The sequence below is a fragment of the Lampris incognitus genome, chromosome 1, assembly GCF_029633865.1.
Source record: "Lampris incognitus isolate fLamInc1 chromosome 1, fLamInc1.hap2, whole genome shotgun sequence".
In the NCBI taxonomy this organism is placed as follows: Eukaryota; Metazoa; Chordata; class Actinopteri; order Lampriformes; family Lampridae; genus Lampris; species Lampris incognitus.
In genome coordinates this window covers 106,711,174-106,732,944 of record NC_079211.1, presented here as the reverse complement: position 1 = coordinate 106,732,944, position 21,771 = coordinate 106,711,174, and the positions used below count along the sequence as shown (strand labels likewise).

Below are 21,771 nucleotides of genomic sequence, written 5' to 3'. Positions count from 1 at the left end.
AAGCCTCTTTCCTTGAAAACACACAACGCCGCTAATGTGGCTGGGCCAGTGTTAAAACAGCCAGAATGTGGTAGAAGGGACTAGAAATACTGGTCTAAACATTTGGAACCTGTGACAAAAGGCGGCATTTATGTTCCTCACAGACACCTCTACACCAAGCCAGTAGCTCATTGTGTCCTCACACATGACAAAGACAAACTCCACATGAGTTTAAAGTGGAATCTGGGGAGATAATTTTCTCGACACTTGGGTCAGACAACAAAACCATTACACAAAAAAAACAACATTTGAAAGCAGAGTTGGAGAACACATTAGAAGGGAATATTCATGAGCCGCGTGCTGTCATGTGTGAGAGTTGGGACAGCTGGATGGAATTTTTATTATCTTTGTTTTGTGTACTCGCCTGCTAAACAACGCGTCGTGTCAAAACAGTGTTCGCGAGGCCGGGCCGATGCAAACCTGACAAGTTCGGCTTTAGCGGTACGACAGGGAGCACAAGTGTTGGGCACAAATTAATGTTGACGGACGATACTGTTGTTTTTATCACACCGTTGTTTTTGTTTGTTTATTTATTCATTTATTCTTTACTTAGTAACTCAAAATATTTTCAGTATAGCCTTTTTACCATTCTGAGATGGTTTTAACCTGCTAACATCTATTTTAGCATCTCTGATATATTCTCTGCACTTCATCACCTCTTTTTTTAATATTATTTATTTTTATTTTTTTGAATTTCCCCTTTTTCCCCCCAGTTGTATCTGGCCAGTTACCCCACTCTTCCGGTCTCTGCGCCACCCCCTCTGCTGATCTGGGGAGGACTGCAGACTACCACATGCCTCCTCCGATACATGTGGAGTCTCCAGCTGCCTTTTTTCACCTGACAGTGAGGAGTTTCGCCAGGGGGACGTAGCACGTGGGAGGATCACGCTATTCCTCTCAGTCCCCCTCGAACAGGCGCCCCGGCCGACCAGAGGAGGCGCTAGTTAGTGCAGCGACCAGGACACATACCCACATCCGGCTTCCCACCCTCAGACACGGCCAATTATGTCAGTAGGCCCGCCGACCAAGCCGAAGGTAACACGGGGATTCGAACCAGCGATCCCCGAGTTGGTAGGCAACGGAATAGTCCGCTACGCTACCCCAATGCCCGCGCTTTATCATCTCTTATTTTGCCTGTATAAGTCAATTCTTGTGTATATATCTGGAGATTGTTGTGTTGTAGTGTTGTTGTACTGTTAAGTACACTGAGAGATCCACGAAACCAGAGTCAAATTCCATGTATGTGCAAACCGACATGGCCAATAAACATGATTCTGATTCTGATTCTGATTCTGCGATCTGCTGGTGGATCCATTTTCTCAGCAGACTAACGCCGCCGCAGGTCCTAAAGGAAAGAGCATGGATTTATCTCAGAAAAGAAAGAAGGAAAAACATCAAGCAAGGCCATCCCGAAGCGCAGGCCTCTTCTCCGTTACCAGAGTCAAAAAGAGGTCAGCGTGTTTCCGAGTGTTTTCCTACCGCGCCCTTTCTCTTTGGAAAAAGTCTTCATGCTGACAACAGACATGCAGAATCTGAAGTTTCCTTCAAATCAAAGCCAGAAAAACTTTCCTGTTGTCATCTTTACCTGTGAGTCGATGGCTTCCTCAGCGCTTAACAATAATACCTCCTCGCCGGGAGGGTCTCGGTCTCAACAGGAGGTTAGGCCAGTCTCTCTAGTTAGCACTAAAGTATATAGGTCTCTCTCTCTCTTTCTCTCTCTCTACCTCCCTCCCGTCCTCAGGAGCAAGCCTTATACTGCGGCTCCCGTTGACTCATGCCGCGCTCTCTCTGGAGACTCTTCTGCGTTTTGCCTGGGCTCGACCACATGGCGGTGACTGCCTCGTCATCATTTGTGACAGCTCCAATTAGGCATCATCATCCTCACTCTCTACGTTCTCCGCCCGTGTGGGTGGGTGGGTGGTGTGTCTGAGACACTGCCACTGCATGGGACGGCGTGTTCGGGGGAAAACGCGTCTCGGGGCCTCTGCAAGCATTCACCTTTTTTTTGCCGTGTTTCATTATCGCTAGGGGGAGTCGTTTAGTGCTTTAATCTCTGAATCTGATACCACTACGTTGTCTGCCTTCCCTTCTCGGCACCCGGTGTGCGCCCTGACCCTCCTCCAATGATCTTCTAGAGGTTTCTAACACTTCCGATTTCAGGGTCTAACAATAGTGTTGTCAGTTGTCATCTAATGTGTGTACCTCATCAGTACTACTGGTATCTAATGCTTGGGATGTGTAGCATGGCGGAGCAGCATATATTGGAGTAAGAGATCAGTGGGTTAAATGAGGGATTTCTAGTTTTGTGATGATTTCCATGTGATCCTTAGTTGTCTGAGGCTGTGACTCTCAGCTCTGGCGACGTGGAGACCACCAGTACTGCTACTCTCCTGCTCTGTCATGTTGTTCCTGGAACTGACCTTACAGCTGCTTATTCAGGGCCCCTGTCCTAAATCACATACTACATGCGACATGCCTAGTGCTCACTCAGTGTGTACTAGATACTACATGCTGCATGCTCACTGAGTGTGTACTAGATACTACATGCCGCATACTCACTCAGTGTGTACTAGATCCTACATGCCGCATACTCACAGAGTGTGTACTAGATACTACATGCTACATATTCACTGAGTGTGTACTAGATCCTGCATAATGCATACTCACAGAGTGTGTACTAGCTATTGCATAATGAATGCTCAGTGAGTGTGTACTAGATACTGCATAATGCATACTCACTGAGTGTGTACTAGATACTGTGTACTCAGGTAGTAACTAAGAATAATAAAAGTGTTTTGACTGAAGTATACAAAAACCATATGTCACACGTTTGAATGACGAATTCTTCATCCTTAAAATTCCCCCTCACTTTTGGCAAAGTTCCCTACCAAGCGGCGTTGATAGGGAATAATGTGGGAAGATAATATGTACTTGTTGGTGTGTATTTAGCTCAAAGGTTGATACCTCCTACCTATCCAGGACTATAGTGACTCTGAAATTAAGCTCAAAACTGCATTAAACTAATTTTCTCTTATCTAACAAATACTACATACTAAGGATTTCATGAGCTGAATCATGATGTTATTTCTACTTATTTTATATTCAGTGTTCATGGTGTAGTTTCATATTTACAGTTACATTTGATGGCCTGGCAGCCTGTCCAGGGTGTCTCCCCGCCTGCCGTCCAGTGACTGCTGGGATAGGTCCCAGCATCCCCGCGACCCTGAGAGCAGGATAAGCAGATCGGATAATGGATGGATGAATACAACTGAGAGTAGAAGACAATTCCATGAAAAATATTTTGGTAATTAAAGACATCAATACATCACACACACACACACACACACACACACACACACACACACACACACACACACACACACACACACACACACACACACACACACACACAGAGTCATTTTTTGTTGAAGTGTTTGTTAAATTGAGAGAATCATCATTTTACAATATAAATATGGATGGAGGTAAAAGTGATGAGTATTACACAGCCACATCTGTGTCTGTCTCATGATATTTACTCCATAATCATAAATTCTCACCTATACAGTGTAAATACACTACACTCTTATTGTACATCAATCAATCAATCAAGTTGCATTTTATATAGCACTTTTCTAGCTGCAGCAGCCACTCAAAGCACTTTACAATTAATTAATTAATACACACACACACACACACCTTGGTCACTTACTCGCCCCTCCTGCTAACAATAAATGGGTAGTCTATGTTTAACAAATAACTAGCAAAAAATAACATATAGCAATTAAATAACGTTTTCCGCGTTTCAAAATATTTGGTGGCCACTGGTTGCCAACTGTAAATGAAAAATACATAAACAGAATGAGGACTACCTACTGGGACATGCCTGCACCCCTGACCCTAATGCCTGAAAAATACTAAGACCCTAATATTGTGCACAAAGTCATTGCCCCTAGCCTTCTTTTGTCTTTCCATGCAGGTTATACGGGAAATTGAATGTACACAGGTGCCCCTTAAGCTTCGTGGTAACCCTGCATATCCCCTATTGAGCTAGCTAGCTGATGAAGGGGTACCCAGACAATGGGCATCTCAAGAGAGAAGATAGCCACTTCAACTATAGACCGAGCCGCACGCGAATCACAGTTAGCATGAGCGGTATTAGTTTTATTGATATGTCATCTGCATAAAATATGTCAATATATTGACCGCTGTCATCCACATACAATGTGTCAGTATGTTGACTGCTATCATCTGCATACAATGTGTCAATATGTTGACTGCTGTCAGTGCAGGAGTATTAAATGCCCTGAGAGACCCATGATGACATGAAGTAAATCCAGACTGTTGTGTATTGTGAGGGAAAACTACCGGTGGTTTGTGACCACGTACACGGTGACAGCACGCCTCAGCTGTCTTCCCTCTGATGTCCTCTTGTAATTGAGATTATCTACAACAGCAAAGGCTTTTCTGCAGCATGACTGACACGTGCACCATCATATATGACGGAAAGAGTCGTTTTCTCTCATGTTTACCACGGCTGGCTGAGGTTTATCTGAAGGCAAAGCTCTTTCGGATGTTTCAACTGTTGGATTAAAGACACGAGGGGAACCTTCATCAGAAACTTTGGAGACGTCATGCTGAATAAACCCACCTGGCAAACACCTTACCTTCCCTCAAGCTGTAATGGAAAACCTCCTCTTGTTATTCAGCTGATAACTCGTTTTTCCTGACAGTGTGGCTTCATAGTGTTGTTAACTGTGTTACTAGAAGTGGAACACGGCTTTCGTTTCTGCTGAGGTGTCAGGGCACATCTCCCTTTTATTTTATTAGAGGTGAATGTCTGGTGATGGCCTCGTTTTGTGTGGTGCAAATAACGTCCGTTTCACCGAGTTTGAGTCCCACAATCTTTTATTTTTCCACAAACGGGCAAAAAATCCTGCCCGTCAGATGACATAACGCCATGTGTTTCCAATGCACGTTCGCCAGTTTCAGGAATTTTCCAGCGTCTGAAGATAGGGAGGACAACTCTGCTAGCATTTAGGGAACGACACTAGTCAAGATGAGTCAAGTTTATTTAAATTGCCCTTCGAGCCCATTTACCGTCTCAGAGAGCGTTACATCCTCCCAGTGAGAAACAGGTAGAGACAGTGAACAACATGAAACATGTCTAAATTGAAGAAATAAGTCACGAAACTTATTTTCCAACAAGTGAAATGACCTCACGCCCCACCAGCAGGATCTCCTCAGCTTGTTTTGAGAAGGAAAAATCGGATTTAATGTATAACATTTCTCTAAGGCCTCCCTTAATTTCACAGAACATTTTTCATTTTGGGTCAAAAGAGCTTTATTACAGCAGTGTGGCCCTGTTCCTTTAAACGCTACGCTGTCATTTTATCATTGCCTCTATGATTTCTAAAATTGCCCTCCTCTGCATAGCCTCTTCTGCAAACGCTGGCTGCAGGACGGTAGGATGCCGGCGGTCCCACGGAGTCCGTGGTGAGCTGTCAGCTGAGATGTGGCGGTCTGGATGGGTGTTGACTGTCCTGCACCACACTCAGCCAACCTCCACAGTTTCTAAACTGAGACGATAAACATGCTTATTTCACCCACTCACTGAAATCTTGATGAAAGACCTGCCCTGGGTGAGGAGATGGAGGGTATTTTAAAGAGGGCGACGGCGTTTACGGATGTTACCTTTTAAGGCCGAGCTGATATGAGATATAAGTGAGACGGACAATTGTAAAATTATAATTTTGTTATATATCATTCGTGCTCCTATTCAGTCCTTCATGTCATGGTGAATCAATGGGCAGAGGCCTATGCCATATACTCCTGGTGATGTGGACCTGAACTGGATTTGTGGCCACGTTCCCATGATTTTTTTTCCCTCTCCATCCATCTATTTATCCAACTGGAGTTATCTTCTGCAAGTAGACGACAATTTTGCAGTGTTTTTATTTTTTTTAAATCTTTATTGGGGTGATTAGAGCAGTATAGCTCCATACAGGGTCATGGACACCATGCAACTCTAATCCGTCGGCGTGAGTGAGACCAAATGCACGTTGCATCCACCTCCGACAGACAGCAAACTACCGCTGAACACTTTCCCTTGGTTGGTAGACGTTGTTAGCTAAACAGAGTTATGAATGACAGACAACCGGGGGAACATAACAGACCCAAAAGTGAGTAAATGGTGTCAAAGTGTTGCTGCTGAAGGAAACCATTACAGTAATACCGCAGCCCTCAGCTTAAGAGCGTCGACGTGGCACTAACACTTATGGGGTATAATTCTGTGAGCGGTACAATATTATAGCACTTCAGGATTTAACGTAGCCCCGGTTCCGAACCTGATCCCGACTCCAGCCTCCCTTGCCTCCTCGGCTTCAGATGTGTACAAGGAGTCGGGTCGGGGTCGGAGGTTGGCTACTTACCCAATCAAGTAACCAGCTCCAGGAGGAAAATTGCTTCCTTCCCATCACTTGCGCTCACCTGCGGTGACCCTGAGCAATCAGAGGTGAAGCAAGACCCTAATCAGCCCCCCCACCCCACCCCCTGCTTTTAGGGTCAGCACACGACACGGCCTGAGCGCGCCCTACCCCCCCTCCCAACTCCGTCACCCCCCCCTTTCCGCGACAGGGTTCAGCCGTTTAAACTGTCACATCAAATACGTTCGGCCTGGAGATTACTTGTACAGGAAGCATCGTGTGTTTAGTTTGATGCCGACCACAATATCCTGCCTTCCCCGTTGATCCTAGCAACTCCAGGGTGCAGAGCAGAGCAAGGCCGTGTCAAGGAGAGGTGGCAGGCGCCCCGGCGCACTGGCTGCCCTCTGACAACCACAGGAAAGTGGAGAGGGTGGAACAGGAAGCGGTGGGGTGTATTGAGGGGGTGTGTGTGTGGGGGGGTGCTACTGCTTTAAGAGTGGGTGCTGGAGAGGGTCGATAACCTGGGCCACAATCAGAAGCTTCGGATGTTTACTTTCATAAGTGCACCTCTGGTCAATCTCCAAATTAGCTTTGTTTGCATGGCAGTTGGTGTAAAATCAGCTCCTTCTAAAAGGAACTCCCCTACATAAACGCTCACAGTAAGATAGGGTCAGTACAAAACTCTGATAGTCTGTTGATCTGGAGAACATTTCCATAACTAGAGGGTGAAATCTAGAAGGTAGAAACACTTTATCAGCCGAGTGCGTTTTTTGCCTACCCAGAGTTTGACCTCCGCATTTAACCCATCTTAACTAACAGGAGCAGTGAAGCCTACAGTTCTGCACGAGTGCCGTGGAGGGATTCCTCTCGCGCTGGTCTTGTCCCGTGTAGTAGTCACGGGGCTGATATAAACGCTGCTCGGCGTGTCGCTGGATGTCAGGGAGCAGCGGAAACGTGTGTATTTCTAGAAGCAAGTCTGCAAGATTATCCAGCCGTGTGTGTGCAAAATAACTTCCATTCGGATTACGTCGTTTTGTAAACGCACACACCTCAGTTGACTTTTTTTATTTTGTTTTGGTTTTTTTGCTGGGCGTTCACGTAAACAGTCGGCTTGCAGTCATGCAACCCGAAGGAAGCGCCTCGCAGCGGTTAAATGCTGCAGAGGAGTCCTTTCTAAATCGAGTGTCAAGGGCAAGAACACTTAAAACAGCAACAATCTGCGCAGGAGTTGTGATGTCTGGTGGCATATCATGGCATTATAATTACAAAGAACAAATGGTAGCAGTTGCTGAAGTGACACTGACAAATAGTGGTCTGAAGTACAACCATAAACGTGCCCTTGTCTCGGCGCATTTTACGCACCCTTGACTTTGGAGAGCCGGACCTTAAGCACTTGAAAATGCAGTCACTTTAAACGTGGCCCGTGTGCAGAGTGACTACGTTACAGTGCAGGGGCTGTGTTTTCCTACCGCCAACACTGCCAGCTCGGTGACAGCTGATTAATTACTGCAGATCTCACCCCTCCTACAGCCCTCAGGAAGTTTGTAGTGCGCCGCGTAAAGGGGGCCTGGAAACTGAAACGACCTCCTAATCCCCGCTCCCAACAGCGTGGCACGCCGAGGATCCACTAACCTATCGCCTAGCAGCATATAGCTGCATGAGGAAAAGCCTATAGGGTGTATTAAAAAAAGAATATAAATGATGCCAAAATGAACTCAAAAAGGTTAAAAGAGTGGTTGGCATATGTGGACCTCCAGCAACAACACGAGAAATCCAGAAACCTTGTTCTCCGGGAAGGTATACCGGGATTCTCACCGGGAATGACTTTTCCTCACAGGTTTCACAAACGGGACTTTCACGCCTTTTATGGACCACACAGCCGCGACTCGGTCAAAACAGACCATAAACAAAGAAGAAGAAGAAGAAACAACATCTGCGGTCATACACACGATGCTCCTGGACCCCCCTCTCCGTCCCATCACTTGGATCAGTCCGTTCTCCAACTGGACAGGAAATCTGCTAATCTGTAATCTGATCCTGGGTTGGGGGGTGGGGGTGGGGAGTCTGGAACCAGCCTTCAGTGCTTTCACCAATCGTATTCATCATCGGACCGGGACCCAGGCTCATTAAGAGCGGGAGCATGGCTTAACTAAACATCATCTCCATAAAATAAATGCTTCCAGGTTACCACCAATCCAGGTTGCACCGAGGGACGCATCTGATCTCAATTACCGGGAGAGGCTATAGGAAGCGGCGGGCCTCGGCCTCCTTGTCTGTGCAAACAGCTCCATGGCAACCAGCAGCACGTCTATGAACCCTATGCAGATACGAGTACTTCTCAGGCACTTGTGAGGCGGGAAATGATTATTTGATAATTAGTTCCTGATGCCTCTCATTCTTTTTCGTATTAATCACGACAGGGGCGCTGCGTGGTGGTTCGTGCTGCACGCTCGAGCTGAGGAAACGGAATTTAATGCAGCTTTCATTTGCATTCTGATGAAGACTGAGCGGGTTTGCATGCTGTGAGAGTGCGCACGGAGGAGTTTACGGGGTGGGGTGGGGGGGGGCAGTGAATGTATGTGTGCGCCCCCCCCCCCAGCCCACCTCTGCAGCATCTCCGCTGTTAATTCGGGGAGTTTGTGCATGTTGTCAAAAGGCTAAAAAAGTCACTGGACATTTGGAAGCAGCGCCAGGTGCCCGAAAACAGCTGGACTGAAGTGAAGGTTGTGTGGCAATGCTGCGGGGGGGGGGGTGTTTTTTATTTTTGTATTAATCCAGTTCAGGCTATTTCAGTCCTCTTACGTTTTTATCTTTCATTTTATTTTTTCGAATTTCTTTTTATCTTAATCTCTATTGTAATGTTTTACTTGTATCATCTCATATGCTCTTAAGATTGCTTTTGATATTAATTCGCTCTTGTTGGTCGCAAAGCGCTCTTAAATTGCCTTAATTGGAATTTTTTTCTGCTTGTGACTGTTTTAATTTACTTCTCTCTAATGTTAAAGCATGTTCGAGATTATGACACTGCCAATGCAATGTTGGCAATGCAATGCAGTGCAGTGTTGGAAAGGCTGGTCCAGTGAAACACAGTGTGTGAAAGGCTGCGTGTACTTACAGTGTTTGTAGCATCACAGCTGTCTGGCTAATCAATATTAGCCTGCCTCCACCCTGCACAAACTTCCACTTCACCAAACATAGTAAGTGCTGTAGCTTATCGCCTACATCAGGTCTTATTAGGCTGTGACAGGAAGTGTTACCTCTGCAGGCTGCATGTCTTCCACTAAATACCAAAAGCTCCAAAGCAAAGAAAAAAGAAGAGGAAGAAGAAGGTGAAGACCTTCACTGTGGTTACTCCAGGTTTAAAGCATTACGGCATTATGGAGATCACATAGTGAGATGACATGAGCTCATTGTTTGCAGTCTTGCACATGCACATTATGCAGCGAACAAGGCCTTGTCCAAAAACAATGAGATGCATTTGCATGGGGGAAGCATCTTATACATCCCCTATCAGCCCGTTTGGCGGGGGGGGGGAGAACCGCCCCCCCCAAGAACAGATACAGAGGCAGGAGATCGCGGTCCCTCTTAGAAAATAAAACAAAAGGGTGAACCACATCAACCAAGAATGAACACTTCTTGTCGTCTGAATGGCTGGTCAGCGGGGGAATACTGCTCTAATGGGCTGTGTGTGTTTTAGTGGGATGAATACAAGACATTGTATTCATGGCCTTAGAGGGTGTGCAAACATGTCAGAACTGATGTCTTTGAATCACTCACACACACACACACACACACACACACACACACACACACACACACACACACACACACACACACACACACACACACACACCATCTGAAAGCTGACAGAGTCATCTTCCATTTTGAGATTTTCGGTAAAGGAAATTAAGTTCTGAAGCATGAAGACCTTCTCTGGACGGTTTCAGATGATACAGAAGGTCTGAGCGGTCCGCATCGGTGCTGAAGTCGATAGAAGCATCAACAAAAGCAGGACACTTCCAACTGTGTGTGTCTGTCTATTGCCCTGACATGGAGTCCATATGATGTCCAGCACACATACGTATGTATACACACATGTAAGGCCTGGAATGAGAACAGCTGCATCCTCTCCTGGTCCTATAGCCCAGGAGCCTCCCTCCCTCTCTCTCTCTCTCCCTCCCCCTCTCTCTCCCTCACACACACATACTGCACACACTACTCCCTTGCATGAAGCAGACTTGGCAGACAATGCAGTATTGTCATATCCTTCTCAGGCAACATTAGTGTTAGCTAACTTTGAGCGAATAAACTCTGAGTTTAACTTGAACGTAGGCCATGACAGATTTCTTCGCTGAGGCCCACCAGATGTAGGAAACCAGCTAAAACAGGTGTGTTATTTGCATGGGGATGGGGGTGGAGTAAGAGCCAGGTCGCTTAAATCCAACGTACGCTCCTGTAAGTATCACGCTGAGTAGCTCCTGGATCTCCACCTTGTCGTGGTGGAGAAGCTTGCGTGATCCAGTGATCCCAAGAGCTTGCTGTTCAGAGCTTGGCTCCTGGTAGGGTCACCCAAGGCGGACAGGTCAAGGGGGAGGTTCCAGACGAAGTGCGACCCAACAAAGACCTCAGTGGAGGAACTGGTGGAGGATGTCTCCAGGTCACAACGACAGTGAAGGCGGATGAAGCCTGCAACAGAGGGTGGTCCCCAGTCGTCTTGGTCCTCCATGCCATTGGACTCTGGCCACCCCCTGCCAAGGACCGTGTGGTGGCTGCAGGCGCATCAGCCTCTCCACGTAAAAAGCTGTCACGCACAGGCGTCCTCCCATTATGCGGCTCCAGGATTGACCTCTACACTCACCTGAGCACCCAGAGGGACCCAGAGGGGGGACGGTCATACTCGACTGCGAGTGACCGCTGATGATCAGTTGCTGACATGTGATGAGGAAAGATAACGTTCCCAAAAAAGAGGGATGTTTCATTAAATGGGAACATTAGGCCATGCAGTTGGCAATGGTGTAAATGCCACGACACTCTATAGGTGAGATGTGTGGTAAACGAGAGGATCTACACCAGCATAGTGCAAGTTACAATACTCTATAAAGGGTACTTTTAAGGGCGGCACGGTGGCGCAGTGGTTAGCGTGGTCGCCTCACAGCAAGAAGGTGCTGGGTCCAAGCCCTGGGATAGTCCAACCTTGGGGGTGGGTCGTCCCGGGTTGTCCTCTGTGTGGAGTTCGTATGTTCTACCCGTGTCTGCGTGGGTTTCCTCCCACAGTCCAAAGACATGTTGGTCAGGTGAATCAGCCTTATTAAATTGTGTGTGTGTGTTGGCTCTGTGATGGCCTGGCGGTCCGTCCAGGGTGTCTCCCCGCCTGCCGCCCAATGGCTGCTGGGATAGGCTCCAGCACCCCCGCGACCCTGAGAGCAAGATAAGCGGTTTGGATAATGGATGGATGGAGGGATTGGCCTGTTTTGGCCCGGGTTAAACTAGTTCTCATTGCTGAGATGTGTGCAGGCACACGGGGCGAAGCGTCGGCTGGTTACTGAAGGCCACAGTGTTTTAAAACTGCTGGGTGGTGGTACACTTGGCCTCCTCCTCATCATATTCTTCATATATCTTATAAATCCATTGTAATGTTGTTATCCTCTTCCAGTGTTGTATTCTGTAAATTGTGTATTATTCTGTAAACACAACAGCTATTGCCCGCTGTCCGTCCTGGGAGAGAGATCCCTCCTCGGTTGCTCTCCCTGAGGCTTCTTCCTAGTTTTTCTCCCTGTTGAAGGGTTGATGTATTTTTTCTTTAGGGAGTTGTTCCTTATCCGATGCAAAGGGCAGGATGTTGTGCTGCAGTAAAGCCCACTGAGGCAAGTCTATAATTTGTGATAGTGGGCTATACAAATAAAATTGACTTGGTGGTGCTTAATAGTCTAAATATCTAATCACATTTTTGGAAGGGGGGGTTCAATTCGATTCAATTTGATTAGACTGCGGCAAGCTTGAGGAATACAAATGGAATTCGGTGTAATCAAATGATAAAATCAAACGTCAGGAAGCTGAATCTGCAAATGTCAAGGGCTGTTGATGGCAAACTATGCGCAAGAAAAAAAAAGCAGATGCTATCTCTGGGGAGAACTTTTGACCCAGTTGTTTTTATTTGGGTTCGAGGCCGACGTGAACCGTTCTTTTGCAGTGTTTGGCAGCTTGAACGTCATCTAAAGACCGGCTGACTTCACAAGCAGTCTGAAAATGAGCATGACAAATGGAAATCTTTGAAAGGAGCGTGTTGGAGGCCCATGCCGTCTTCACCTGTCCTGCTGAACCTCCCTGTGACCTTTAGCCTGTTCCAGTTGGCCTGTGTCCATAAGCACATCGTACCGGGCTCTCAGTTATCCCCATCACAGTCGGACTGCTTTATTTCCACATGATGTGATGTAGGCGTACTTACATAAGAGCTCTGTGTTTGCTCAGTATTTGCAGAATACTTTCAACAAGGTAGGGTCTGGGGCGTCCAGGTAGCGTGGCGGTCTATTCCATTGCCTATCAACATGGGGCTCGCCGGTTCGAATCCCCGTGTTACCTCCGGCTTGGTCAGGCGTCTCTACAGACACAATTGGCTATGTATGCGGGTAGGAAGCCAGATGTGGGTGTGTGTTCTGGTCGCTGCACTAGCGCCTCCTCTGGTCAGCCAGGGCGCCTGTTCGGGGGGGGGGGACTGGGGGGAATAGCATGATCCTCCCACGCGCTACATCGCCCTGGTGAAACTCCTCACTGTCAGGTGAAAAGAAGCGGCTGGTGACTCCACATGTATCAGAGGAGGCATGTGGTAGTCTGCAGCCCTCCCCGGATCAGCAGAGGGGGTGAAGCAGAGACCGGAACAGCTCAGAAGAGTGGGGTAATTGGCCAAGTACAATTGGGGAGAAAAAGGGCGGGGGGGGATAAAAAAAAGTATTTGCAGAATACTTTCAACAAGGTGGGGTCTGACCTCTCTGACATTAAACTCTACATGCAGCTGAACTTTGTTAAATGTTCTTCACAATCTCAGAGAAGATTTCTTCCTAATGCTGTGGTCATTATAACCACACAAATATAAATATACAAATAACCTGCTTGGGCATCTTGGCTGAAGAGAGTCAGTCTTGTAGACATCATGTTGAAAAGCTTGTGAGAGTTTTAGTGAAATTAGCCTTCGGTTTGAAGCATAGCTCTTGCTTCTCCGTAGGAAGTAGAAGAGGACTGGACGCCTACGGCATCTGTAACGTATATGAATGCTCCTGCTCAGAGTCTGTATATGTTAGGTCCAGTCTACCGTGGCCTGTTGGGGTTTGTTACTGTATGTAAAGCTCTCAGTCATCACTGTCTCGTGTATGGCAAAATTGGCAGGGCCTCTCCGACCATATGTAAACCTCCCCATTTGTACGACTTTATTTCCAAGTTCACTCTTACGTTCCCTTTTTTTTATACACACATCAACGACGGTTGAAAATTACTCTCTGCACTCACAAAGCCTGTTTTTGCTGTCTGTTCCTGGTGTGCAAATTACATTTAGCACGTTGCGCCTGCAACGGGGACCTCCCTGCAGACTGTCTGATGACGGAAGGAAGTGATCATCCAGTAGGGGAACGCAAGGTGGATTACGAGGTGCTCAGAGGCACACTTCAGTAGAAGCTGCCCGCTTCCTTTCACCCTAAAATCCCCAAAACTGTGTTTCCTTGGATCTTGTTTTATCACTTTTTTCACCTACATTTCTCTTTATTTATTACATCAAGTCAAGGCAAGTCAATTTTAGTTGTATAGCCCAATATCACAAATGACAAATTCGCCTCAAGGGGCTTTACAGCAACACAACATCCTGTCTTTAGACCCTCGCATCGGATAAGGAACAACTCCCTAAAAAAAAAAAACCTTTAACAGGGAGAAAAAAATAGCAAGAAACCTCAGGGCTGTTTTGAATGTGCTAATGTCTCGTTTTAATGTGTAACTTTAATGTTTCTACTACTACGAGTAGTGGTAAATAATAATAATAAGAGGAATAAACTTAAGTGGGGTTGCCAGTTTCTTCTGGAATTTCTGTCTTCTGACGCTTTTCCAATTTCGCTGCGCATCGGTTATGTCTCTAATCAACCAGCAGATGGCAGTAGATCCCTTCAATATAAAGTCTTACTACCTCTTTGCGGTTTTACGTAGAATTAAAAAAAAGCCCAGCACAATCAATAAAGTTGTAACCTAATACGATTTGCAGATCGATTTGAGCACTCTGAGCAGGAGCAAAATAGCTAAATAAAAATCGCAAAGGGAGGCATATCAGTTTGCTCAGGTCATATTCCTCCGGACACCCTGCGGTTTATTTAACGACGCTTGGACCGCGTCTGCTGTAATGGTCAGGGAGGAGGACGGGCGTTACGGGCGGCCGCCCATGTTGGACATGTGGGAGCCTGTGTGTGAGGATACCGCCATGCAGAAGGCGCTGTTGCTTCGCAGTTGAGTATTTCAAGTACGACGGCGATGAACCTGACTGTTTATTAATCGCGATGTTCAAAGTCAGCCCTGCAGTCAGGTCCAACTCACCGGACGCGAGAGTCGGCGTGAGCACCAGGAGAGGTGAGTCAAAACCCTTCACATTCGCATCCTTACTTTTTACCTTTTTTTTTTAACAAGTCTGCCTCTCTGTTTGTTTGTTTGTTTGTTGTTGTTTCTTCTTATTTTCCCCTCCTCGTTCGGTATCTAAAGTAAGTTTAATTTGTGGTCCCAGATTTCGGCGTCATGTCCCTGTGGGGGGTTATCCTGCTGCTGCTGCTGCTGCTGCTGCTGCATCTGCAGACGTCCACATGCGCTGCTGGTGAGCATCTCATGTCCGCCTGTCTCTGCCATTGGTCTCACGCAGACATTATGTTCTTAAACGCGTACGTGTTTTTCTAGACGCCTAAAAAAAGGCCCCTCGTGGTTCTACATCAAGGAGTTAAACCAACTTGTTAAATGATCTAAACCCCAAAAATGGTCTCAAAGTATGGATTGGGTTAATATTATTTGGACATAATATTTGGAGGATGTGTGCAACAGGTATACATGTCAATGTCTCTCACAAGTCTTATCTGCATGATTCAATTTGAATGTTAGACAGCAGACTATGTCTAAACAAAACCAGTCAGATATCACTGTTTATCCTTTATTGATAATTTAGCCAGCCCAGACTAAAATAAAACACAAGTATAACCGTTACCACCTGCCAGTTTGCACTTGAAACAAACACCACGGACGCGTACGAGTGTGTATTTTCACGCACGGCTGGAGAGAGAGAACAGTTATGACGTCAGCTGATATCGTGGGCTTGAGTTCACTTGGGAAGGATGTTCTTATCTCCTCTCTCATTTACACTTAATGTAGAGGGAAAAAACTGCTGCGTAGGATTATAAGGAAACAGGAAACCACATGGCACTGGACATTGACAGGGAAGGAGTGGGGGGTAACAAGCGTCAAGGCATACAGACCCTGGATGGTGGTGGTGGTGGTGGTGGGGGGGGGTGTACCATTCTTACACATACTTTGAGATAAAATTCTGTAGGCGGCGTTTACTTATGTACATACATCAGCATGCACTCGTATCAGCTCCTCCACACATGCAACATACACACTCATGCTAACGTACACACGTATTTGCAAACATACATGCATGTGTGTGCGTGCGCACACACACACACACACACACACCAAGAAACACATTCTGTCCCCACACACTTGTTGGAAATGTCAGTTGTTCTTTTTTAATTTATAGCTTTCTTTTATTGACTTTTAACTCAACATGTTCTTCAGTGTTGTCTTAATGGTACACGATAAAGCCAGAGGGGTCCTAGGTATAATCCCAGCCCACCTGCGTGGAGTTTACATGTAGTTTCTTGTAGCTTTCCTCCTACATATTAGGTGAGTCTAGTAAACTGCAAATAGGTGTAGCAAATTTGGGAAATTTGGGAAACAATCCTTTAAACCCATATTTTTTTCCCACCTTCCTGAAAAACAGAATTTGGCCTTTTCGTGCACTACTGGATGTGCACCAAATTTCCATTCCATTCCATTATCCAAACCACTTATCCTGCTCTCAGGGTCGCGGGGATGCTGGAGCCTATCCCAGCAGTCATTATTGGACGGCAGGCAGGGAGACACCCTGGACAGGCTGCCAGGCCATCACAGCCCCCCCCCCCCACACACACACACACCTAGGGACAACATTGTAATGCTAACAATGCAACTCCTCCCTTCCTGGCCGTCACTTGACAAGCCATCTATAAACATTATGTAAATGGATAATCTAACAATTGTGTCTTTCACCTTCCAGTGAACCCATGTTGCTACTACCCATGTCAGAATTCTGGGGTGTGTGTGAGATTTGGCACGGACCGCTATGAATGTGACTGCACCCGTACTGGCTACTATGGGGAAAATTGCACTATTCGTAAGTCAACTCAAATTATATTTTTATTTCTCCGTTGTGCTCGTATGCCTGTTCCTTTTCAATAGCACACACGACGTGGGGATACTGTCCTATACTGTCCTATATAACGTGGCATGCATACATACGCATGTTCACAAATGCCTGCATATGGTAGGGGTTAATATTTCCACCATCAGAGGGCGCTACTTAAAAGTCAAAAAGTCAAAATACTAGTTTTGTGCGGCTATTTGGTCTGACGTCATATCCTGTCTGGGAAACGCAAAGCACGCTCTGCCGCTGTTAACTGAGGTGAGCGCTGATGTACCATTTTTCACATTCTAGAGGTAAAAAAAAATGGAACTTGATATTTTTTGTAATAACCTTCTTCTAGTTAAAAAAATCTTCACAATACATTTGTACTTGATAGAGGAGAGAGTAAATCAGGAACAATTTATTGTCATTTCTTTCATGTACTTGAGTACACAAAAGAGACGAAATTTCGCTTCAGCCAGCCCACAGCAGTGTGACACAAAAGATAAAAACACATCCAAAACTTCCAAAAACGACACCACCAAAAACATACAAAAACAGAGAACAAAGCAAAAAAACAACAACAACACACACAGAGTTAACAGCAGAGTCCACTCAGTGCAACACAGTCCCAAAAAAAATCACTGTCCAGACAGCAAACGCCTGCCAGGATGACTGTCGGATCTGCTGGTCTGCATGGGCTAGCAGTTAGCTTAGCCTGCCCTGCTGTCGGGGGTGCACCACCCGCCCTCGGTGCTTCCTCTTCGACTGTAGCTCCGGGCAGGGCCGTGGTCCCTGGGCCCACCAGATACAGCAGACCAGGCTCCCTCAACCGATCCAACGCCAGCTCTCCCAGCCAGACACCTTCGACACACCTCCCCGTACTCTACACAACGACACTAATACAGTCAACGCAGGCGAGGCCGCCGCCAGACCGCCCTCGGTGTTATCGGAATTGCCGGTCTGCATGGGCTAGCAGTTAGCTTAGCCTGCCCTGCTTCCGCGTCCCGTCAGAGCGCCCTCGGTGCTTCCTTTTCGGGCACAGCTCCAGGCAAGGCCGTGGTCCTTGGGCCCACTGGATGAAGCAGACCAAGCTCTCCCAGCCATTAAACGAAAAAAAGAAAAAAAATCTTAAGATCAAAATAAAAACTTCACTAACGACACAAACTTAGACGTAGACATGGACAAAGACACTGCATAGTCGGTACTGGGTGAAGTCGCTGCAAACACGAGTTCGCGCCGCCATCTTCCCACCTTAAAGTGTCCTTTTATACGTTTGCCAATGTCCTGCTTTAAGCTTTGTGCAATAGCTTTAAGATATTGCAAACATTAGCAAACATGACAGTTTGAGGCAACTTGTCACAGTAATAAATCACTGAGACAAGTTGCCAGTATACATGGACACAGAGAGTCTGTTTGTCAACTGTTGTCGTACGTAATTTTGAATTTTGTGAATGTGTTTTTTAAAGAAAAAGGAAGGCATGAAAGAAGGAAGGGAGAAGAGATGGTCAGGAATTATAAAAGAAAAACAGAAAATGGCAGCACACCACCTGAAGTGATGCTAAGGGCAGTGAGGCAGGTGAAGTTGGCAAATAAATCTATCAAGAGTACAGTGAAGGATTATAACATTAACTACCATACCCTGGCTTGATACTGTAAGACATTCACCACAGCTGAAATAGAAAGACAGCCATCCCAACTACGGTGGTTGGGTATAAATCTCCACGACAGGTTTTTAGCACAGACTTGGAGGAGCTGCAGCTTGAGCAGTACCTTATGAGGTCATCTGACATCTATTTGATTTGTCATCAACTGAGGTGAGAAAGCTGGCGTACGAATTTGCAGTGGCAAGGGAGCTGCAGTTTCCACCAGCCGGGGCTGGAAAAGAAAAAAGCCAGCAGCGAGTGGTTTACACACTTCTTAAAGCGGCACCCTACACTCTCTCAGAAAGCCAGAGGCAACTAGCCTTGCCAGGGCAAGTGCCTTTAACAAGGAGAATGTCAATGCTTTCTTTTGACAATCTGGAGAAGGTGTTAGGCCGATGTTCACTGGGACCAAGGTACATCTGGAATATGGATGAAACTGGTGGGACAACTGTGTAGAAACCAGACCAATTGGTGGCTAGGTGTGGGATTAAACAGGTAGGGTCACTGATATCTGGTGAACGGGGTACCCTAGTGACGCTAGCATGTTGCAGTCTCAGCAACAGGGAACAATATTCCCCCCTATAGTCCATGGGCCAGACGATATTTCGGTACACTCAAGGTGGCAAAACTTACTTATAATTTTTGAAAGGATCCATGTCTGTAGATGATATTTTGGTATGATAACCATTCCTGAGTGGCAGCTGTATCACAGTTATCAGCTCATGAAGTTAACCACCCCCTAAAGTAAATTGCATTTTAGACGCTGGTGCATATCCTGGTTTAGCCTCATGGTCAGGACATTTTTCAATGTTCTATAATATTGTCTTTGGTATCATTTTAAAGGGGACCTTCTTAGCTTTCATTCAAGCCCTGTTGTGGATATTTCTCACAAATATAGAGGTCACTTGAGCTCTTCAACCCGTCAATAACACACATCTTTCTGCAATGTCCGCCTAAACTATATACTTTCTTTTAGCCCTGTGGCATCTAGGAATATCAGGGACACAAAACACAAAAACTGGAATACTCACAGGACTGTAAAGATTCAGGAAATGTATAATATACCCATACTATTTCATTGTGTGAGGTGATTGTGAGCCCTAAATGAGAACTAGACCAAAGCCAGTTAGGTCACAAACTGGTCTCTATACATTTGTTTAAATACACAATCAAAATACATGATAAAAAGGAATACCATAGTGAGGTAATGAACTATTTTAATATTTTAAACAACATTGACATTTACATATACTTAGTCAATGATACATGTAATCCCATATCATTAGTGGGTATATGTAATGGTAATGGGTAGGGTAATGGGTATATGTGAATATGGTTACATTATTGTTATCAAGCTCTGGGTAACCAAGTCCAGAATCAACATCCTGTGCATCAATAGACTACTACCACAGTAATACCATCAGAATCATCACACTGTCATTCATCAAACTGCTCGTTTCTCTCATCATCTGACTCCCCAAGTTCAAAGTCCAGTTGTGGACCATCCTGCTGTTTTTGGTTACTGCAGGTCTGTAACCTGCACATGTCTGTGCATGGAAGTCCATTTGACAGGCACATGCAGCTTGGCATTTTGCATGAATGCACACACTTGCATGTTAGCATTTCCAAGACCACATCTGGTGCAGGTGGGGAGCGCATCCAGTAAATGGCCAGCTTGCCTTCATCGTCTGTCCATCCATACTCAGTAGGGCTTGGCACCACAGGGTTAGCCTGCAGACAGCACTTCCATATTGCTGCCTGATAGTTGGCTCGTTGAACATGCATAAAGAGACAGTCTCTACATGGTGGCAGCTGGCTGGACTCAACCTCTCCCCTTTTGGTGCAGAAGAGCTGGTAACGCAGTTTGTTCACCTCAGCAGTGCTGCTATTAGGAACATACATCCGACAGGTGAACTGCTCAATTTTCTGGAACAGCTCATCACTCACATTCCATGTCTGTCCCAGTTGACTAAAAGTCTCTTGGCAGGAAGTGTGCTTTCTCACTATCTTCAGGGCATTCAGCTTCCCTCGACCAGCGAATGCACTGACAGTGTCGCAGCCTGTGAAGGCATGTAAGCCAATTAGGCTGTCACAGATGCTGTCTCCAAGTGAACTTGCCAGTTTGGTGATGTCGACAAACCGTGTGCGGTTCTGAGTCCCACACTTCTGGTAGATGGGACAGGTGATGTCCTTCTGGAAGCCAAGACAAAGCACCATGACATCAGTGTCCTCAGCTGTGATGATAACTGACTTTGAGCCCGCATTTGCTGCATGCAATGCATGCAGGAGCAGACGGGTGTCAGCTTCTTCATGTGTGGAGTGCAGTTCTGCTGCTTCCTCACACCCATCTTCTGTCAACTTGTAGCAGGTTTCCTCACAGGTCATGTACAACACCTTGCCATGCAGCATAGCTCTGTATCGTGGGAGTTTCCACTCTTCTACCAGAAACTTGATGAGACTGGTCTTGTTGGAGGAACTGCACAGAAATTTTCTCCACTGCTGGACGTGGTGTCCCCCTGCAAGATTCTTGTACTGGAGAGTGATGTCTCGACCCCGGTTCAGTCGTTCAGCATCTTTGATCGAAGTCTGGTGATAGACATCAAAAACAACATCAATCCTCCCACTCTGTGCTCCCTCATGGAGGACCTGGGTCAAGGCTGACTCTGCCACCTGTGCAAAGGTTTTGTTGTTGCCATTCATTTTTTGGACCAGGCTCATCCCATCAATGATGGAAGTAGTTGGGGTTGGGATGTCTTCTGCAGGAGATACATTCTTTTCAAGCTCTCTGGCAAGTGCAGCCTTGTTTGTTTTTCGTAAGGACCCATCAGCATTTGCCAGTGCCCATGGTAGTGGGCCCAATGGGTAGGCAAGGACATCCTTCAGATTCACCTTCCTGCTTTCAGCCACCAGGATCATGTGACTGAAAAGGTTTCTATCTGCCTTCAGAACCACATCCTGTGCTTTCTTTCCATGAGCTTGTTTTGTGCTGACATTGGAGAATGTTTTCAGACTTTGCTTGGTCATCTTGTCGTGGAATTTCACAGGTGGTGGGTCTGCATCTAGCCTTGTTTGCTGGAATGCTTGGTATGCCTCTTCTCCTTTCTCAAGAGCTCTCAAGAGATCTATGGTCACATCAGGTGGAGCCATGTTGCCAGTGGAGAGGCTAACCAAATCAATCTCATCAGGGGACATAGGATTGAGCCAGTTATTC

The 21,771-nt window shown here is 46.3% G+C and overlaps 1 protein-coding gene across 1 annotated transcript in view; it reads left to right on the top strand.

Moving 5' to 3' along the window:
- Positions 1-15,016: 15,016 nt before the first annotated feature.
- ptgs1 (prostaglandin-endoperoxide synthase 1) overlaps positions 15,017-21,771 on the top strand; it is a 78,247-nt gene continuing 71,492 nt past the window's right edge. The window contains exons 1-3 of the mRNA XM_056288963.1: positions 15,017-15,059; positions 15,211-15,297; positions 16,789-16,905. Coding sequence (XP_056144938.1) covers positions 15,222-15,297; positions 16,789-16,905 — 193 coding nt within the window. The 5' untranslated portion in view covers positions 15,017-15,059; positions 15,211-15,221. The remainder of the gene's footprint in view (positions 15,060-15,210; positions 15,298-16,788; positions 16,906-21,771) is intronic.